The sequence below is a fragment of the Aspergillus udagawae genome, assembly GCF_001078395.1.
Source record: "Aspergillus udagawae IFM 46973 DNA, scaffold_2, whole genome shotgun sequence".
Lineage (NCBI taxonomy): Eukaryota > Fungi > Ascomycota > Eurotiomycetes > Eurotiales > Aspergillaceae > Aspergillus > Aspergillus udagawae.
This window is the reverse complement of record NW_025091265.1, coordinates 3,208,610-3,223,107: the sequence shown is the minus strand read 5'-3', so window position 1 is coordinate 3,223,107 and position 14,498 is coordinate 3,208,610. Positions and strand designations below refer to the sequence as shown.

Here is a 14,498-nt window from a genome sequence, read left to right as displayed (position 1 = left end):
TAACCTAAGGACTTCCACTTCCTCGATCAAATGGCAATTTCCGTGCTCCCAGTCACCACCAAAAAAGCCTCGCGCAATGACGGCCTCTCTCCAGAGTCTCAACTTTTCATAGAACCAGCGAACCGAGGCATTCCAGCGCCCCCGCTTTGCCTGCATTTCCTTGGAATTTGACATCCTGATCGACCCCTAGCCTGCATTATTTCGCTTCGTGCTCATTCTTTCTTGTAAATAAGCGTTTCCGTTAGTTATTCAAGCAACACATTGCGCTCGTTTGTACTTAAAGGCCCCAGCGACTGTTCGTCAGAGTTAGCGCCATAGTAGATCAGTCGCGATGAGCAAGCTCGATAACCCTGTCACTCTTTTGAAGGAGATCCTGGTGAGGACTCCTCTCATTTTGAAGACCGTCCTCCTGCATGGTCTTCATATGTCTCCGGGCTCCGGGAAACAAGACCTTCGCACCGAGTTGACAGTCGCCATCATCCGCTCGTTTATCAACTTCAAGCTTCCCGTCAGCAAGCAGCAAAAGGGCAGTATGCGCGATCCTGGCATCAAGGGTCCCATGTGGGTGTCCAAGGTCACGTTGCCTCAGCCGGAGAATGATGTCCAGGATGCAGTCATCAAAGCGATTGAGGAGTTGAAGTCTGGGGATGAGACGTACGATATCCCCGGCGTCGGACCTGTCGAGGCCGAATGGACTGGATATCGCAAAGGGGTGGACAAGAACGCGCCACAGCCTGATATCTCGGAAGAGGAGAAGTACAAGAAGTTGCGCAGTGACGCAGACGCTGATATGGTCATCTTGTACCTCCACGGAGGAGCGTATTTGTAAGTTGCAGCCGTTCTGTCAGGAAAAACGAGTGCATACTGATCGTTTTAACAGCCTTATGGATCCCTGTACACATCGGGTTCCCGTATCTCAGCTCTCCAAGCACACAGGGGCCCCTGTTCTCTCGGTGCGATACCGTCTGGCGCCCCAGCATCCGTTCCCGGCGGCGCTGGTCGACGCCTTCGTCGCATATCTGTCGCTCCTCGCGCCGCCCCCTGGCTCGCTGCATGACCCCGTGCCAGCCAACAAGATCATCTTAGCTGGCGATTCCGCCGGAGGCAACCTATCGCTAGCTTTACTCCAGACCCTTCTGACCCTTCGCCGCGTCTCCCCCACCGTACGCTTCCACGGCCAGGACATACACATCGAGCTCCCCGCAGGCGTCGCAACAAGCTCCCCCTGGTGCGACATCACAAGGTCCATGCCGTCCATCTTCGACAACGCGCGCTACGACTACCTCGACCCACCCAGCCAGACGCCAGACACGACGTTTGTCCCGCTGCCCATCCCCGAAGACGAGATCTGGCCCTGCAGTCCTCCCCGCGGCGACTTCTTCGTCAACGCCAACGCCATCCTGCACCCGCTCGTCTCTCCGCTCGCCTCCCGCGGTGAGATCTGGAAAGACGCCCCGCCTATCTTCATTTCTCTCGGCGAGGAAGCTCTGACAGATGAGGGTCTGCTTCTCGCGCGCAAGCTGCACCGTGCTGGTGTGCCTGTGGTCGTGGAACAGTTCGAGGGTATGCCGCATTGTTTTGGGCTCATTATGGTTGGCACGCCGGCGGGTCAACGGTTCTACAAAGGCATGGGAGACTTCTGCCGTGATGCGGTGGCAAGTCGCGTCCGAAGTTCGGGGAATCTGACGTATATCGGGTTCAAGTTGCGATCGACGAAAGAGCTCCCCCTCGAGAAGGCCGTGGCCTTGAGTGATGAGGAGGTGGATCGGTTACTGCGCAGGACGGCGAACTGGCGGCTGGAAGGTGAGAAGAAACTTCAGCAGCAGGTGACGGAAAGGGCAAAACTGTAGTCTGGTCTGCAGAGTGGCGGCGTCTTATCTATATATATCTGACTTATACCCCTGTCTATCCCGATTCTGATTCACTTACAATTAACACGTTACGAATTCTGCATATGCTACTGAGTCTATCTTTGTACCTCTTCTACCCGCTTGTGAATCAATGGTGACAGGTTTCCACGACCTGACTGTGGTGCTAGTTCGTTGAGTGCATCCCGATGAGAGCTTCTCTTCGCCGATTTATCCTTGACATACCAGGTATTGACTTCTGGGAGCTCTGTGATACACTCGGAGCTCGCTACGCAGATGAAAATTCAAGCCATTAATTGTCCTTACTCCAAACTACAAGATTTCTGAAGAAGGGTCTTTGTCCATCATTGTTCGAATCCCGGGCGGGTTCCTGGTACTTTTTCATGGCCTTCAATCAACCATCTAAGATACTTCTTTTGCCAACTGCTTGACAATTGCAGGTCACCGGCTCCAGCCTTACCCACTCTGGTTCGCAGACTGGATTCTGAATTTGCTTTGAGCAAAGGAGCGGTCATCATAGCGCCTAGCTACCGCCTCCTGGGAGAATCGTCTGGAAAAGACGTACTCGAAGATATGGATGACTTATTGAAAGCCATCTCTTTGTTCGAAGTCTGCCATTCTCGTTCGCTAGTATGTCCAAGGGTAGATGACCAGAGCCGTAATTCAATGGGGGTGATCTGGGTAGTTGAGGATTTGAGCACTGCAAATATTAGATGTATGCCATCCATTAACTTTCTATTCCTATTAACGTAACCGGTAAGCGAGTCGGCCACCTCCCAACCGATTCAGACCATCTTCTTAAAGAAAAGGCATTTTAATACAAAAACATGCATTTCTATATAAAAACTAATTATGACCACGATTAGGACACTGCAATCTTTTATGCCCGATAATATGACAGTCACTGCAGCGTGGGGGCGCCCGTACGCGGCGCTGCAATGTGTCTGGTGCGTTCGGTTCCTGTAGTGTAGGTCCAGTCTGTATAGCCTCTTCAACCTGATTCCTGCTCTGTACAAGCGTATGGCTTTCTTCAATTGAAAGGCCCTCTGCAGAAGCAATCTGCGCTTTAGACTGTTTTCTCTTTTGAAGCTCTTTCTCAAGTGCAGCCCGTAGATCCTGGTTTTCCTTTGCAAGAATAGCAGCCCTATTAAGGGCTATTTCAAACCCTTTTACAAGCTGATTCAATGCCCTGTTTGTTGGACTGGGAGGACTCTGTGTATGATGTCGCAATAGCTTCTTTATTGTAGATGCCTGCTTATTCAACTGCTTGAGATTGTATGGCGTTTTTGGTACGGAAGTTGTTGATCGACTTATGGGTGGTATAGGGGACTTTAGCTGTATATTCAGCTGTGATAGCACACATTCTGGGTGTAAAGGGACCAATCCAGCTGCTGCAAAGCCATTTTGAATATTCTCTGGCCTGAAGACTTCTGTACGCGCGTTGGGATAGGCCTCAAGAAAGTCAAATTTATCAATATGATTGAAACCAAGCCGCATCTTGTTTTCAACCAGGCGGCCGTACGCACGCTTTAAGGGCGCAAAACACCCAACATCAAGAGGCTGTAAGAGATGTGATGAGTGTGCTGGCATGCAGATTGGTATAATATCATGCTCCATGCATATCTGGTCAAACTGTGGTGTTAGATGGCTTCCATGGCCACCAAGAACCAACAGCCGATATTTGCCAGTTGTACGGCTATTAGTTGCTGGAATAAAGAGCTTTTGAAGCCAACGCAGTCTAATTTCATCAGTTGTCCAACCATTTGCACTGACTTCGATCCTCCAGTCGCCTGGTAAGGCATTATCTTCATACCATCCCTCAATATGGACCTTTCCTTTGAAGATAATGCATGGTGGAAGTGCCCATCCTGAACAGTTGACACACTCAATAGATGTCACCCATTCACGATTACCTGGCTGTACAAGAAATGGCCGGCCAACCATCTCTGCTCTTGTTACTACTTTTGCAGTAGCCACAAGGCCTATAGCAAAGCCAGTCTCATCAAAGTTATAGATATCCTCATCAGCAATCCCATACTGCATCCTGGTAACCTGTACACGGTTGAACCACTCAGTAATCACCTTAGGATCCTCACACTTCGCGCGCTGATGATTATACCGGCGAGAGAATCGAGTTTTGAGTTCATCCTGGCGTTTAATAAAGTTGTACACCCATTTCTCTCCGACAGCTTGAATAGGAGTTGTGCCACGCTTTGCAAGCAAGATATTAGCCATTTCTCGTACGTGAGATGGCCGGGGAGCTGCACCACGCTGATCCATAGAGAGAATCCATCGTACAAGCGAATCCTCTTCACTTTGAGTCAGCTTATGAGAGTTGGCGCGTACTTCATTGCGAAAGGGCTTCCCACGTAGCCGGTCTTGAAGTGTCGAGCGGGGAATATTATATACACGCGCAGCCTCACGAATATTGCTAATTTCTTGTTTCTTAAGAGCAGAAATTGCAAGTAGGATCCGTCCTTCCTTTTCAATTGTATCTCTTGAATTTGTACGCGCTTTTGGTGGCATGGTGGTGGTTTGAATTGCTGCAGTCCCCTGACGCGTTCGGGAATTCGAGAGGTGGCCGACTCGCTTACCGGTCACGTTATCAGTTGGAATCTAAGATTGATGCCTTAGGCACTTCTAAACATGATAGGTCTGGCTATGCTTTGATCCCAGACCCGCTAAACCGGATCTGGCAAGCAACTGATGGTGTATCGACGTAATGGAAAGTGAAGCTCAAGAGCTGTCCATGATGACGTCGTTCAACCTCCAAGATGGCCCGGAAAATGGGTATATAAACCAGGAGGCAAAAGTCCTTGAACACATTCTAACTGGTCCTTCTACGCTCAGAAACATTACATTCCTCAAATTCATTAATATCACCTTAATTGCCGCATCTCAAACCACCTGAATCTAATCCACTATACAACCAGCACTACAATACAAAATGTCTTCTCTCGCACGCTTCGCTCCCCTGACCGCTCGGGTCGCTGCTGTTCGCACGACCACTCCTGCCTTCACTGCAGGTGGCAGATTCATCTCCTCGACACCCAAGAACGAGAAGGGTCCTGTGGAGGCAACCAAGGACACACTGAAGAAGGCGGACAGAGTTATCTCCGATAATCTTGTGAAGGGTATCAACAAGGGTGGTATGTGTTTGTTACTCGTAATGAACCATGATCTATGCTGATAGGATGCAGAACAAGCGACAGAGAAGGTCAAGCAGACGGTGGGAAGCTCAACTGAGGAAGCCAAGTACAAGGCAGAGGGAATGAAGGAGGAGATGAAGGGCGAGGCCTCGGGAAAAGCGAGCGAGACCAAGGGTAAGGCCAAGGAGACTCTTGGCGAGGCCAAGGGTAAAGCTAAGGAGGTATATGGTGAGGCCAAGGGCAAGGCAAAGGAGATGGGTAACATGTGAGGTGCAGTTGAGGCTGCCTCAGCGGAATGAAGAATCAAAACAAGGATAGAAGCCAAGGGCCAGGTTGATGATTAACTGACGCATGGATGGATTCCTTTTTCACCGATCTCATGATGTTTTAATAGCATATTCCATGACAAAGCACAATGACCATGTTGTTATGATGCATCTTTCCTGCTGAGCCTCGACCCTCTGTCGTCGCGAGTAGGTCTGCTCTTACGGATTCGAACCTCGTACAACGAACCTGAATGAGATAACATCACATCGCACTGTCGATCAATCTGGCTGAGGTAGCATGAGAACATATTCTCTCGAGCTCAAGCCAAACTTGAGAACGTCCTTGTCTCGCAACTCAACGTAGCGTCCGGCTGGGATCGTATCTCCATTCACATGGGAGCCATTGGCGCTCTCCAGGTCAATGAGATATGGTTTGACCTTTCCAATATGATCTCCGAATTCGTTCCTCTTCTCGACGAAGCGGAATTGAATGGCCGCATGCTGCTTGGAGCAGCTAGGGTGATCCAGCGGGAAATCGGCCACAAGGCGCTCCCTTCCGATCAACCAGCAGCTGCGCTCAGCCAGCTCGACTACCTCAAGTAAATCTTCGCCTTTAAACACGTAGAGTCGCCAAGGTTCTTTCGTAGGAGGCTTGCGCGCTTCCGGGGGCTCATGGTACTTGAGAACAACCGTACCTCCACTGACGTTGACAGTATTGGTTTCAGCAGCCAAGCGACCGGTGTTTCCAAAATTGGGTTTCTCTTTGTCTGGCGGCGGTGCCGATGATTCCCCTCCCCGCGCAACTTCTGATGTATATGCGTCGTTTTGAGATGGTAGGGGAGCCTTGGATCGGGGAAGAGCCCGCGACTCTGGGCTTCGTAAGCGTCCAGCCGGCGAGCGTGAACGGGACCGACTTCGATATTTTCGGGAAGATCTCCCTCGATCGTCGTACGAGTCTCGGTCGCGGTGATGGCGATGGCCACGTTCTTCAGCTGGGTACGTTCGTCTTCTGCGATGATCATCCGATTCTTCTCGTCTTTCTCTGCGGTCCCGTCGATCACGGTTATCTAGTTGGCGGGCATCTCTCCGCGTCGGGCTGCGCGGAGACCGTCTTCGAGAGCTATTCCTTCGAGAACTTCGATTATCATCGCGGCGTCGTTCTCGGGTGTGCCGTCGTCTATCATTGTCTCTGGCTGAAAGGGAGGACTCAGAAGGCGACCGGCGCCGTCTTTTCTCACTGTAGTCATCTCTTGTATCAGCCATGACCAGTTGGATTGTCGAAGCTAGGGATCATTCGATAGATCAATCCAGAAAAGTTGTTGTACCCGACAGAGGAGGAAAAGTAATAAGATGGGTCTCTGCACGTGACCCTATGTTTGGCTGCTCGGGGAAGATTGAGCGAACATCATTCGATCACAAACCAACAGAGGTCTTGAACAGAGGCTTTATCACTGCACCATTATCTATCTTTACGGAGGAGCATGCTGTGTTCTCTCCCTTGAAACCATGCGGCCGCCATGCTCAAGAAACCTAATGCCTTTTGCTACGGTCGTCTCCAACTGCTGATACCTTCGTCCTCTGCTTCCCCGCCACCCGCCTCACACGCCGCCAAACGTCGACCATGGTGCTTTCCGTCCTACAGATTATACGCAACTGCACACGATATTTATGATAAGGATCTTTCATGGCCGACCTCTTCGTGTTTCACGCCCTATGACGTGTTCAAACAGGACAGGGGCGCTCCATACTCGAAGAGCCGCTTCTACGACCTGGTGAAGATTTACCACCCAGACCGACCATGCAATGACCACCCGCTCTGTAGACACCTCACACCCGAGGTGCGGCTTCAGCGGTATCATCTTGTCGTAGCAGCTCATGAGATTTTGTCAGATCCAACAAAGCGAGCAGCCTACGATCAATTTGGTACAGGCTGGAGTCTCCATCCCTCACAAGGTCCCCTGACACAGTCCTCTTGGTCCAGAACAGCGTCAGGTGACTACCACCCTATATACGCCAATGCGACATGGGAAGACTGGGAGAAATGGCATAACCGCCATCAGCCGAAACAGCAACAGATTGTCGACCATAGGACCTTTGTGACGTTCATCTTTCTTCTGGTCCTTTTCGGAAGCGCCGTCCAAGCCTCCTGGATTGGCCAGCTGAGTACCGGGTATGAGGAAAGGCTTCGGGAGATCAACGAGGAGTCGATCCGTTTACTTACCGGACGGAGGGAGGCTACCGTGAAGCAAATGGGATCATCCCAGGCTAGGGTAGAGCATTTTCTGATACGGAGAGACCCGTCGGGATCAGGGTTGAAGGAGGAAGAACAAGAAGTATATGAAAAGGTTCTCCATTCACATAAGAAGACGCCCGATTCCTCTTTGAAAATCGAGGATCCGGTCCCTTCGCGCACTCAATCTGATGGTACCCAGAAACTGGTCAAGGATTTCTGATGTTGCCCGTTTGCAAGAGGCTGCTCCGCACTAAGCAATCTCAGCTATCGCATGACTGAAAAGTCTATTTGCCGTATACGTTGTCCTGGCAGCTTCGTCTGCTCTATATAAACATTATTCTTAATGACAATTTCCACATTCCACTGACCGATCTCGATGGATAATCAGCTCATTAAGTCTGAGATTTTAACCCATCAACCCTCTAGGTCAGCGCCCTGCAAGCAAAAGCGGCAATTTTGTGAGTTGGTGTCGAAAACTGTGCTTGCAAGGGAGAGAGACAGATGTTGTGTCTGTTGAACCATGGACGGGGCTAGAAAAGGTCCATACACCATTATGCTGTTGCAGCACTCTTGGTACCTCTTTTAGGAGGAAACAAGACACTGGATGCATATAGTGTGCACTGATTCGATGAGAGGCGTATTCAATGTCTTAATTGCCAAGCATATGCTTTTTTGATTTGAAAGTATTTTATGCAGGCTTCTCAGACAGAGGAGGGCAACACCAGCTCACCAGTGAGATCGGACTATGGTTCATCGGAAGGATGATGTCTGCCTTACCTAGTGACTATAAACATGGATAATATCGTCAGCATCTTCTCCATCTTGAGCACCCTTTGAGATACCTGGCAAAGAGGTGCATATTAACCCGTCTGACGGGAGAATGATAATCCCTTCAACACTACCGCGAGACTTGAGAATCCTGATCCAACAATTAGGCACTGAAGTAACTTGTACACTCTTGCAAGAGTCAATCAATACTCCTCACGTGTGTTATGTCCCTAGACTGTCACATTCGTCCTCTGAGTTCCATAGAGCGCGTTAGTTTCGACCTATTCGTCTAATCAGACAAAAAACGATCCAACAGCCATAAATAATCACGATGACATCCACGGACAAAGTGTTTGCCGGCTACGCCGCACGACAGGCTGTCCTAAAGCCAGCAACAGCCCCTACAGCCAGGGAATCGCATGGGTAGAAGGGGAGCTCGTCCCTCTAGCTGACGCTCGCATCCCCCTACTAGACCAAGGCTTCCTGCACATCGACCTCATCTACGACGGCCCCTCCGTCTGGGACGGGCGCTTTTTCCGACTAGACGACCATCTCAACCGTCTAGAAACCAGCTGCGCGAAACTCCGGCTCAAGCTCCCCTTGCCCCGCGAGCAGTTCAAGCAGATCCTGGTGGAAATGGTAGTGAAAAGCGGCATCCAATGCCTTCTTCGAGGTGATCGTAACGCGCCGTAGTGTGATGGAGGTTGCCGAAGCGAAGGGTTTTGAGATGCGGCTTGAGATGGTTCCGGTTGAAATGGCGTATAACTGCGATGAGATCTTCATGTGTACGACGGCGGGAGGGATCATGCCCATCACTTGGTTGGATGGTAGGCCGGTGACCAAGGCATATGGGATGGATATTGGGATATGCACTACGATGGCAAGTATAGCTCTGAGATTAAGTATACCGAGTGATCTGCTTTATCTTACTTTCCTTGCGAGAAATACACAGTTCATTCCAATGTACAATTTAACCATCATGGCAGCAGTAGTAGAGCAGTCTTGAGTGCTTGTACGTACCTCTCTAGTGGATCTTGCAGAATAGATTGAATACTACTATTCTTTACCTAGATTCTCTCTTATTTTTTAGGTCAGCATATATGCAGACCTATACTTAGACTCTCTACCCTAAGCCAGATAATTATAAATAGTTTAATGCCCTAATCCGGACAGCATTGTACTATTGTACATTATTTCTTAGGGTCCCCTTGGTAGTTAATAACTCATGCTGGTATGGTCAATGTCCGCCACTCGATATTTGTCAGGCATGAACAAGAAAGGGGAGTAAGTCAAGCCCTGAGCAGCTTGCTGTGCAGATTTGACTCGTTTCTCAACAGCTGCCAACACTTTAATGTCCTTCTGTTTCTTCTTTGGAGTACGAGACATGACGTCGTCAAGTTCTCCCGTATTGTCTGGGGTGGGCATATGAGGTCCAGACGGATCCGATGTTTGCTGCTGCTCAAGGGACTTGATTATCTCGCCGCCGACGTCAATAAGAGATTCTGTCTTGTCACCGGTTGCCGGGTGGGTTGTGGGTCCTTGTAACTCTTCAGACTGTTCTGGCTTGCGAGACAAATACATCTGACTTCTTCTCGAGGAGGATCTTTTGTCTGGGGTTGAGCATTTCTGTCTTCCATGTTGATGCAGTGAGACTTGGAACATCGCCATCATCATCCTCATTGTTATCATCATCTGATCCCTTGCTGTCATTATCCTTATGGGAGGTTGTTGCTTGGGAGGTTGTTGCTTGGGTGGTTGTTGCTTGGGTGGTTGTTGCTTGGGTGGTTGTTGCTTGGGAGGATGTACCTTGCGAAGATGTACCTTGCGATGTTGGTCCTTGGGTGCTCGGTCTTTGGGTGCTTGGTCCTGTGCCATTGTGATTGTCCTTTACCTTTTTAGCCTTCGATTCCCTATCTGATGACTTTGCCTTTTGCTTCAGATTAACGCCCTCCCCTAGATGACTGTTAGGTTGCTTCTGGAAAAGGCTTTTTTAGGCTGGGCCAAGAGCACATTACCTTGCCGTTTGGTTCCTAAGATTGCTGTGCCGCCATGTGGTTTATTGATATAGGATGGAGCGTGTATCTTGCACAATCAGCCCTTCAACACTCATACAATCTTGTTTATCGTATTGTCGCTGAGGTTCTTACCATAGAACACCCCCTCGTGTGACCTCAAGTTTATGTTCTTGACGTTCAAATGGAATCGTGCCAGATGGTCCGCGCCATCCCAGTCCTCTTTATTTGGTTGTGGTAAGCTGTATTTAAGGACCCCGTGGGCCTCTCCACTCAGAATGCGGTTTTGGATGTCCCCTATCCCCTTTCCTCATACCTTTGGTTGCTCCTAGCTTAAATGGTTGTTCCAAAGTTCCTCCCACCACTGCCTTACCATTCCCGAGCGTAGCCATTCAAGCTAGTCGTTGTTGTCTTCAAGATTTAGCACCTGCTGCAACTCTTTTTTTGTGCTTTCTATTTTTTTGGCTTTGGGCCCTGCATCTTTCTGTTCTGTGTCCGGTATATCGGCAAAGTTGAAATCGAATTCCGGGCCATCATCCGCCGTTTCGTCATGGTTGACGTTGGGAAAGGGTTTCTGATGTCAAAGGTGGATACAAGAAGGGAAGAGAGATGTAAGAAGGAAAGATGGAGATAGTGACATGATATTGAAATATAATACCACTAGGCTAAAAAGGTGTCCGGACATGATTCCTATCAGTCTAGGGTCTCTATATTTTTCAACACATGATAAGTAGAAGATGAGGCTATATATATAATCATGCTTAATTCTTGATATTCACTACTGTCAATGAGCAGAGTGAATATAGCCAGTGAATAGTGAGAATCAATGAGCAGAGTGAACAGAGTCAAGGTCAGTAAATAGAATGAACTGAGATAATAGTAAGAGAATAATGATATCTTTGTATTATCTATGGTCCTGTCCTGTCTCCACTAGGTGGTTGAAGATATTACTCTAAAAGGCAATTTACCCAGCACAGGCCCGCTCTGTCTTCCACGAATCATCACACCTACGTATTCGACACCGGCGAATCATCGGACAATCCCACCATTCAAGCTGTAACTACAACAGCACCATATTAATCAGTGCGGATCACGACTTTCAAATAATCCAGCTAGCTAGTTGTCTTCTGAAGCCACCGTCTCCACCTCAGGTATATAAACCAGCGCCCACCTCATACATCATAAAACCACCGCAAACCAAACCTGCAAGTCACCAGCACGACAATGGCAGCGACCGAAAAGCGCCCCGAGATCATCGCTCTCGCGCGCGAACTCAAAGATGTGCCCATGTGCGAGGAATACGAGCGCATGGTCTCCGGCATGATGTACAACCCCAACACCCCCAAACTACTCGAGGCGCGGCATCGGTGTCGCGGGCTAGCAGCCGACTACAACAGTCTGGACACGAAAACGGTGCCCTACGATCAGATCGCCGAGAAGAGGCTCGAGCTGCTCCGGCGCGTGGTCGGCAGGGCGGGCGACGGAACGTTTATCGAGCCGCCGTTCTTGCCGGACTACGGATGTAACATCATTATCGGCAGAGATTGTTTCGTCAATTGGAAGTACGTCGTCTCCATGTTCATGTCCTGCGATTCGTATTGGTTGCATACGCTGGACTGACTGACGAATCAGTCTCACTGTGCTGGACACCAGCCTCATCGTCATTGGTGACCGGGTCCAGATAGGAACGAACGTCAGCATCATCACCGCCGGCCACGACACGAGTATCCTGTCGCGGCGGAAGTTTGTGGAATTCGGCCATCCCGTCTTCATCGAGGATGACTGCTGGATTGGCGCGAATGTCGTCATTCTGCCTGGTGTCAGAATCGGACAGGGTTCGACGATTGGCGCGGGCTCCATCGTCACCAAGGATATTCCGCCCTTCTCTGTGGCAGTGGGGACTCCGTGCCGGGTCAAAAGGACGATTCCTTCGGCGGAGGAGGAAGAGCAGGATGAGACGAATCCTTTTAGGAATCTGGTGCGCGAGGATCGGTAGTACTTGATAGCCACGGTTTGGAGCTACCGTTTCAACACCATTAAGAATAGCATCAGCACTGCGTGATAGAAAGCAATGATTTTCCCTTGGCGGGTTCCTCACGCTCAGAACGCGAATACGGACGGTAGGCCTTATCCATCCAAAATGTACTGGGTGGAACGGTTCGACCTATGACGATGCTGTGGGCCTGTGGCAGCCTGAAGCGATCCCGTATGATAACATAAGACATGTTTTTGAAGGTAACCGAATAGCAACGTGATATCAGACAATTCATAATAGGAAATAAAGCAATGTAGCATAGGATACGAATGCCCCAAGAACGGATTATATTCCGCCGGAGCTCCTTCCCCTACTCACACTGGTCCCTCCTTTTTTTCGAAGGCATTGTGTCTTCTTTATCGATGGCTTTTATACTGTCCGCCCAAGTGGGGTCATGTAGCGTTAGAGCTTTCTCAACTTGCTTTATAAACACGTTTTCATAGCCAGGATACTCATCAGACCATTGTTTCAAACATGGTTGAGCTCGGGAGCCATGTCGCGGATCGCTCTGATGCAATGCTCGCCAGATCCATATATATAGTAGATGTTGCCGTCGGGTAGACAGTCACCAGTATCGTCATCGGCGTCGGTGGTATGAGGAGCCCAGGCCTGGTTCCAAGCTTTGGACACATTGGACGCACGGCAGCCTTCTTGAGCGATCGCGTTGCCGACAAGCCGGGGTACGCCCACAATCACATAATACTCCTCACTGTTGAACCATAGGCGCACACCCTGCAGCGGACCCTGGTGCGGGGAGTCCTGGCGTCGGCCGTGGCAATCCTCCGGCGTGGTAGGTGCCGATGATCGGTTCTTCGTTGTAATTCTACATTTTGCTGGCGGTTCTGCGCCGCAGGTTATAGGTAGATGAGACACAGCAGAAGATATTAGAATGAAAGGTAAAGAGATATAAGTGAGAAGTGTAGGATTGTTTGCCGCCTTAGGTTCAGGCGAAAAGAGCTTGAGGAACTTGTCTTGGTCCTTACGAGAGAAACAGTCTCCCTTTATAGACAAATGCAGAAGGACTGGACGCAGGTTGACACAAACACTTCCAGCTCTCATATCCATCTTAGCTGAGGCGAGATCCCTTTTCTGTATAGAGTACATCGCGCACAAATCCGAGCTTTGTTGGCCCAATCGAATTCCCTTACCCCCTTGGTCGCTTGGATTGATGGGACCTGGAGGAGGGGTTTAGCGATGAGCTTTCAGCCTGTAGAAAGCGCACTTCCCGCAGCTCTTTCTTGGATGCCATTAGACTGTACTGCCCGAATAGAATGCCATTGAACGAGATCTGCAAAAACTAAGCCCCGCCACTCAGCAGCCTAGCGCGTGGTATAGATTGAATCGGGTCATCCCAGTTTTCCAGAATCTGAGCAGCACAGAGTAGGTGGATAGTTGAGCACAGATACTGCGTAGTATATCTAACCAAATCGTGGATCGACCCCACCTTACGGAGTATTGATTCGGGGATCCACAGGACCAGAAGTAAGGTACTCCGTAGAGCGCTCGCTCTCAACTGATGCGACAGCCAACTTCATGAGTTTTGAAGTTGGCACAGGCGACAGACCTAGACACTACAATACATTGAAACAACAGGAATCTCGGATGAATACGAAAGTACCTAGATTAGCGCATCTTGGCTAGTTTTGAGGAGCAATCAAAACAGTGAGGTTTTAGTGAGCAGGTTTACTTTTTATGCACACCTGGGAATACGCTGTTGGTTGGTAATCATATAACATAATAACTTACATGCCTCTTGTTTTGGGAAGTCTAGAATCTGATGAGTCAAGTAACCAAGGTCCTATAACCATGACTCATAACTGGTTGTGCACAACTCTGTACCTCAAAGCGCTGCCTACTGGAAAATAGTGCCCTGGGCAAAGAACGCTGGTCCTAAGTGTGCTGACAAGGCAAAGGATGGGGCTAAGCCTCGGGCGGCCCCTCGGCCACAAAAGTACTGTACAGTGGGCCAACCGGAGGTATTTTAGAAGCTTATTCTCTATCACTCACGGAATATCCTCTTATTTTAACCCTACAACTAGTAGATACAACCATCCATAATGATGGTATTTGGGATGTTGTACTTGCATCGGAGCTGGAGGATCTGACTGGCGCATCTATCTCACGCAGGTACCCAGGGCATAGTTTAAGATCGATGCTACGTGGCTCG

At 49.6% G+C, this 14,498-nt stretch overlaps 7 protein-coding genes across 7 annotated transcripts; 4 read left to right on the top strand and 3 right to left on the bottom strand.

Annotated features, from left to right (window-relative positions):
* Positions 1-331: 331 nt before the first annotated feature.
* On the top strand, positions 332-1,850 carry Aud_003445 (alpha/beta hydrolase; the record flags this gene model as incomplete). The annotated part of the gene is made up of 2 exons (XM_043288395.1): positions 332-825; positions 881-1,850. 2 exons carry the CDS (start codon positions 332-334, stop codon positions 1,848-1,850), a joined length of 1,464 nt encoding a protein of 487 aa, XP_043144330.1.
* A 2,965-nt stretch (positions 1,851-4,815) lies between these two features.
* On the top strand, positions 4,816-5,286 carry Aud_003444 (uncharacterized protein; the record flags this gene model as incomplete). Its single annotated transcript, XM_043288394.1, has 2 exons — positions 4,816-5,017; positions 5,069-5,286. 2 exons carry the CDS (start codon positions 4,816-4,818, stop codon positions 5,284-5,286), a joined length of 420 nt encoding a protein of 139 aa, XP_043144329.1.
* A 276-nt stretch (positions 5,287-5,562) lies between these two features.
* Aud_003443 (putative FHA domain protein SNIP1) lies at positions 5,563-6,546 on the bottom strand (the record flags this gene model as incomplete). The annotated part of the gene is made up of 1 exon (XM_043288393.1): positions 5,563-6,546. The coding sequence occupies one exon, from the start codon at positions 6,544-6,546 to the stop codon at positions 5,563-5,565; it is 984 nt and encodes a 327-aa protein (XP_043144328.1).
* Positions 6,547-6,800: 254 nt separating this feature from the next.
* Positions 6,801-7,736, top strand: Aud_003442 (J domain-containing protein; the record flags this gene model as incomplete). Its single annotated transcript, XM_043288392.1, has 1 exon — positions 6,801-7,736. The coding sequence occupies one exon, from the start codon at positions 6,801-6,803 to the stop codon at positions 7,734-7,736; it is 936 nt and encodes a 311-aa protein (XP_043144327.1).
* A 1,109-nt stretch (positions 7,737-8,845) lies between these two features.
* Aud_003441 (uncharacterized protein) lies at positions 8,846-10,159 on the bottom strand (the record flags this gene model as incomplete). The annotated part of the gene is made up of 2 exons (XM_043288391.1): positions 8,846-9,156; positions 9,508-10,159. 2 exons carry the CDS (start codon positions 10,157-10,159, stop codon positions 8,846-8,848), a joined length of 963 nt encoding a protein of 320 aa, XP_043144326.1.
* A 1,361-nt stretch (positions 10,160-11,520) lies between these two features.
* Positions 11,521-12,292, top strand: Aud_003440 (sugar O-acetyltransferase; the record flags this gene model as incomplete). Its single annotated transcript, XM_043288390.1, has 2 exons — positions 11,521-11,858; positions 11,929-12,292. 2 exons carry the CDS (start codon positions 11,521-11,523, stop codon positions 12,290-12,292), a joined length of 702 nt encoding a protein of 233 aa, XP_043144325.1.
* Positions 12,293-12,799: 507 nt separating this feature from the next.
* Aud_003439 (uncharacterized protein) lies at positions 12,800-13,396 on the bottom strand (the record flags this gene model as incomplete). The annotated part of the gene is made up of 1 exon (XM_043288389.1): positions 12,800-13,396. The coding sequence occupies one exon, from the start codon at positions 13,394-13,396 to the stop codon at positions 12,800-12,802; it is 597 nt and encodes a 198-aa protein (XP_043144324.1).
* Between the last annotated feature and the right edge of the window lie 1,102 nt (positions 13,397-14,498).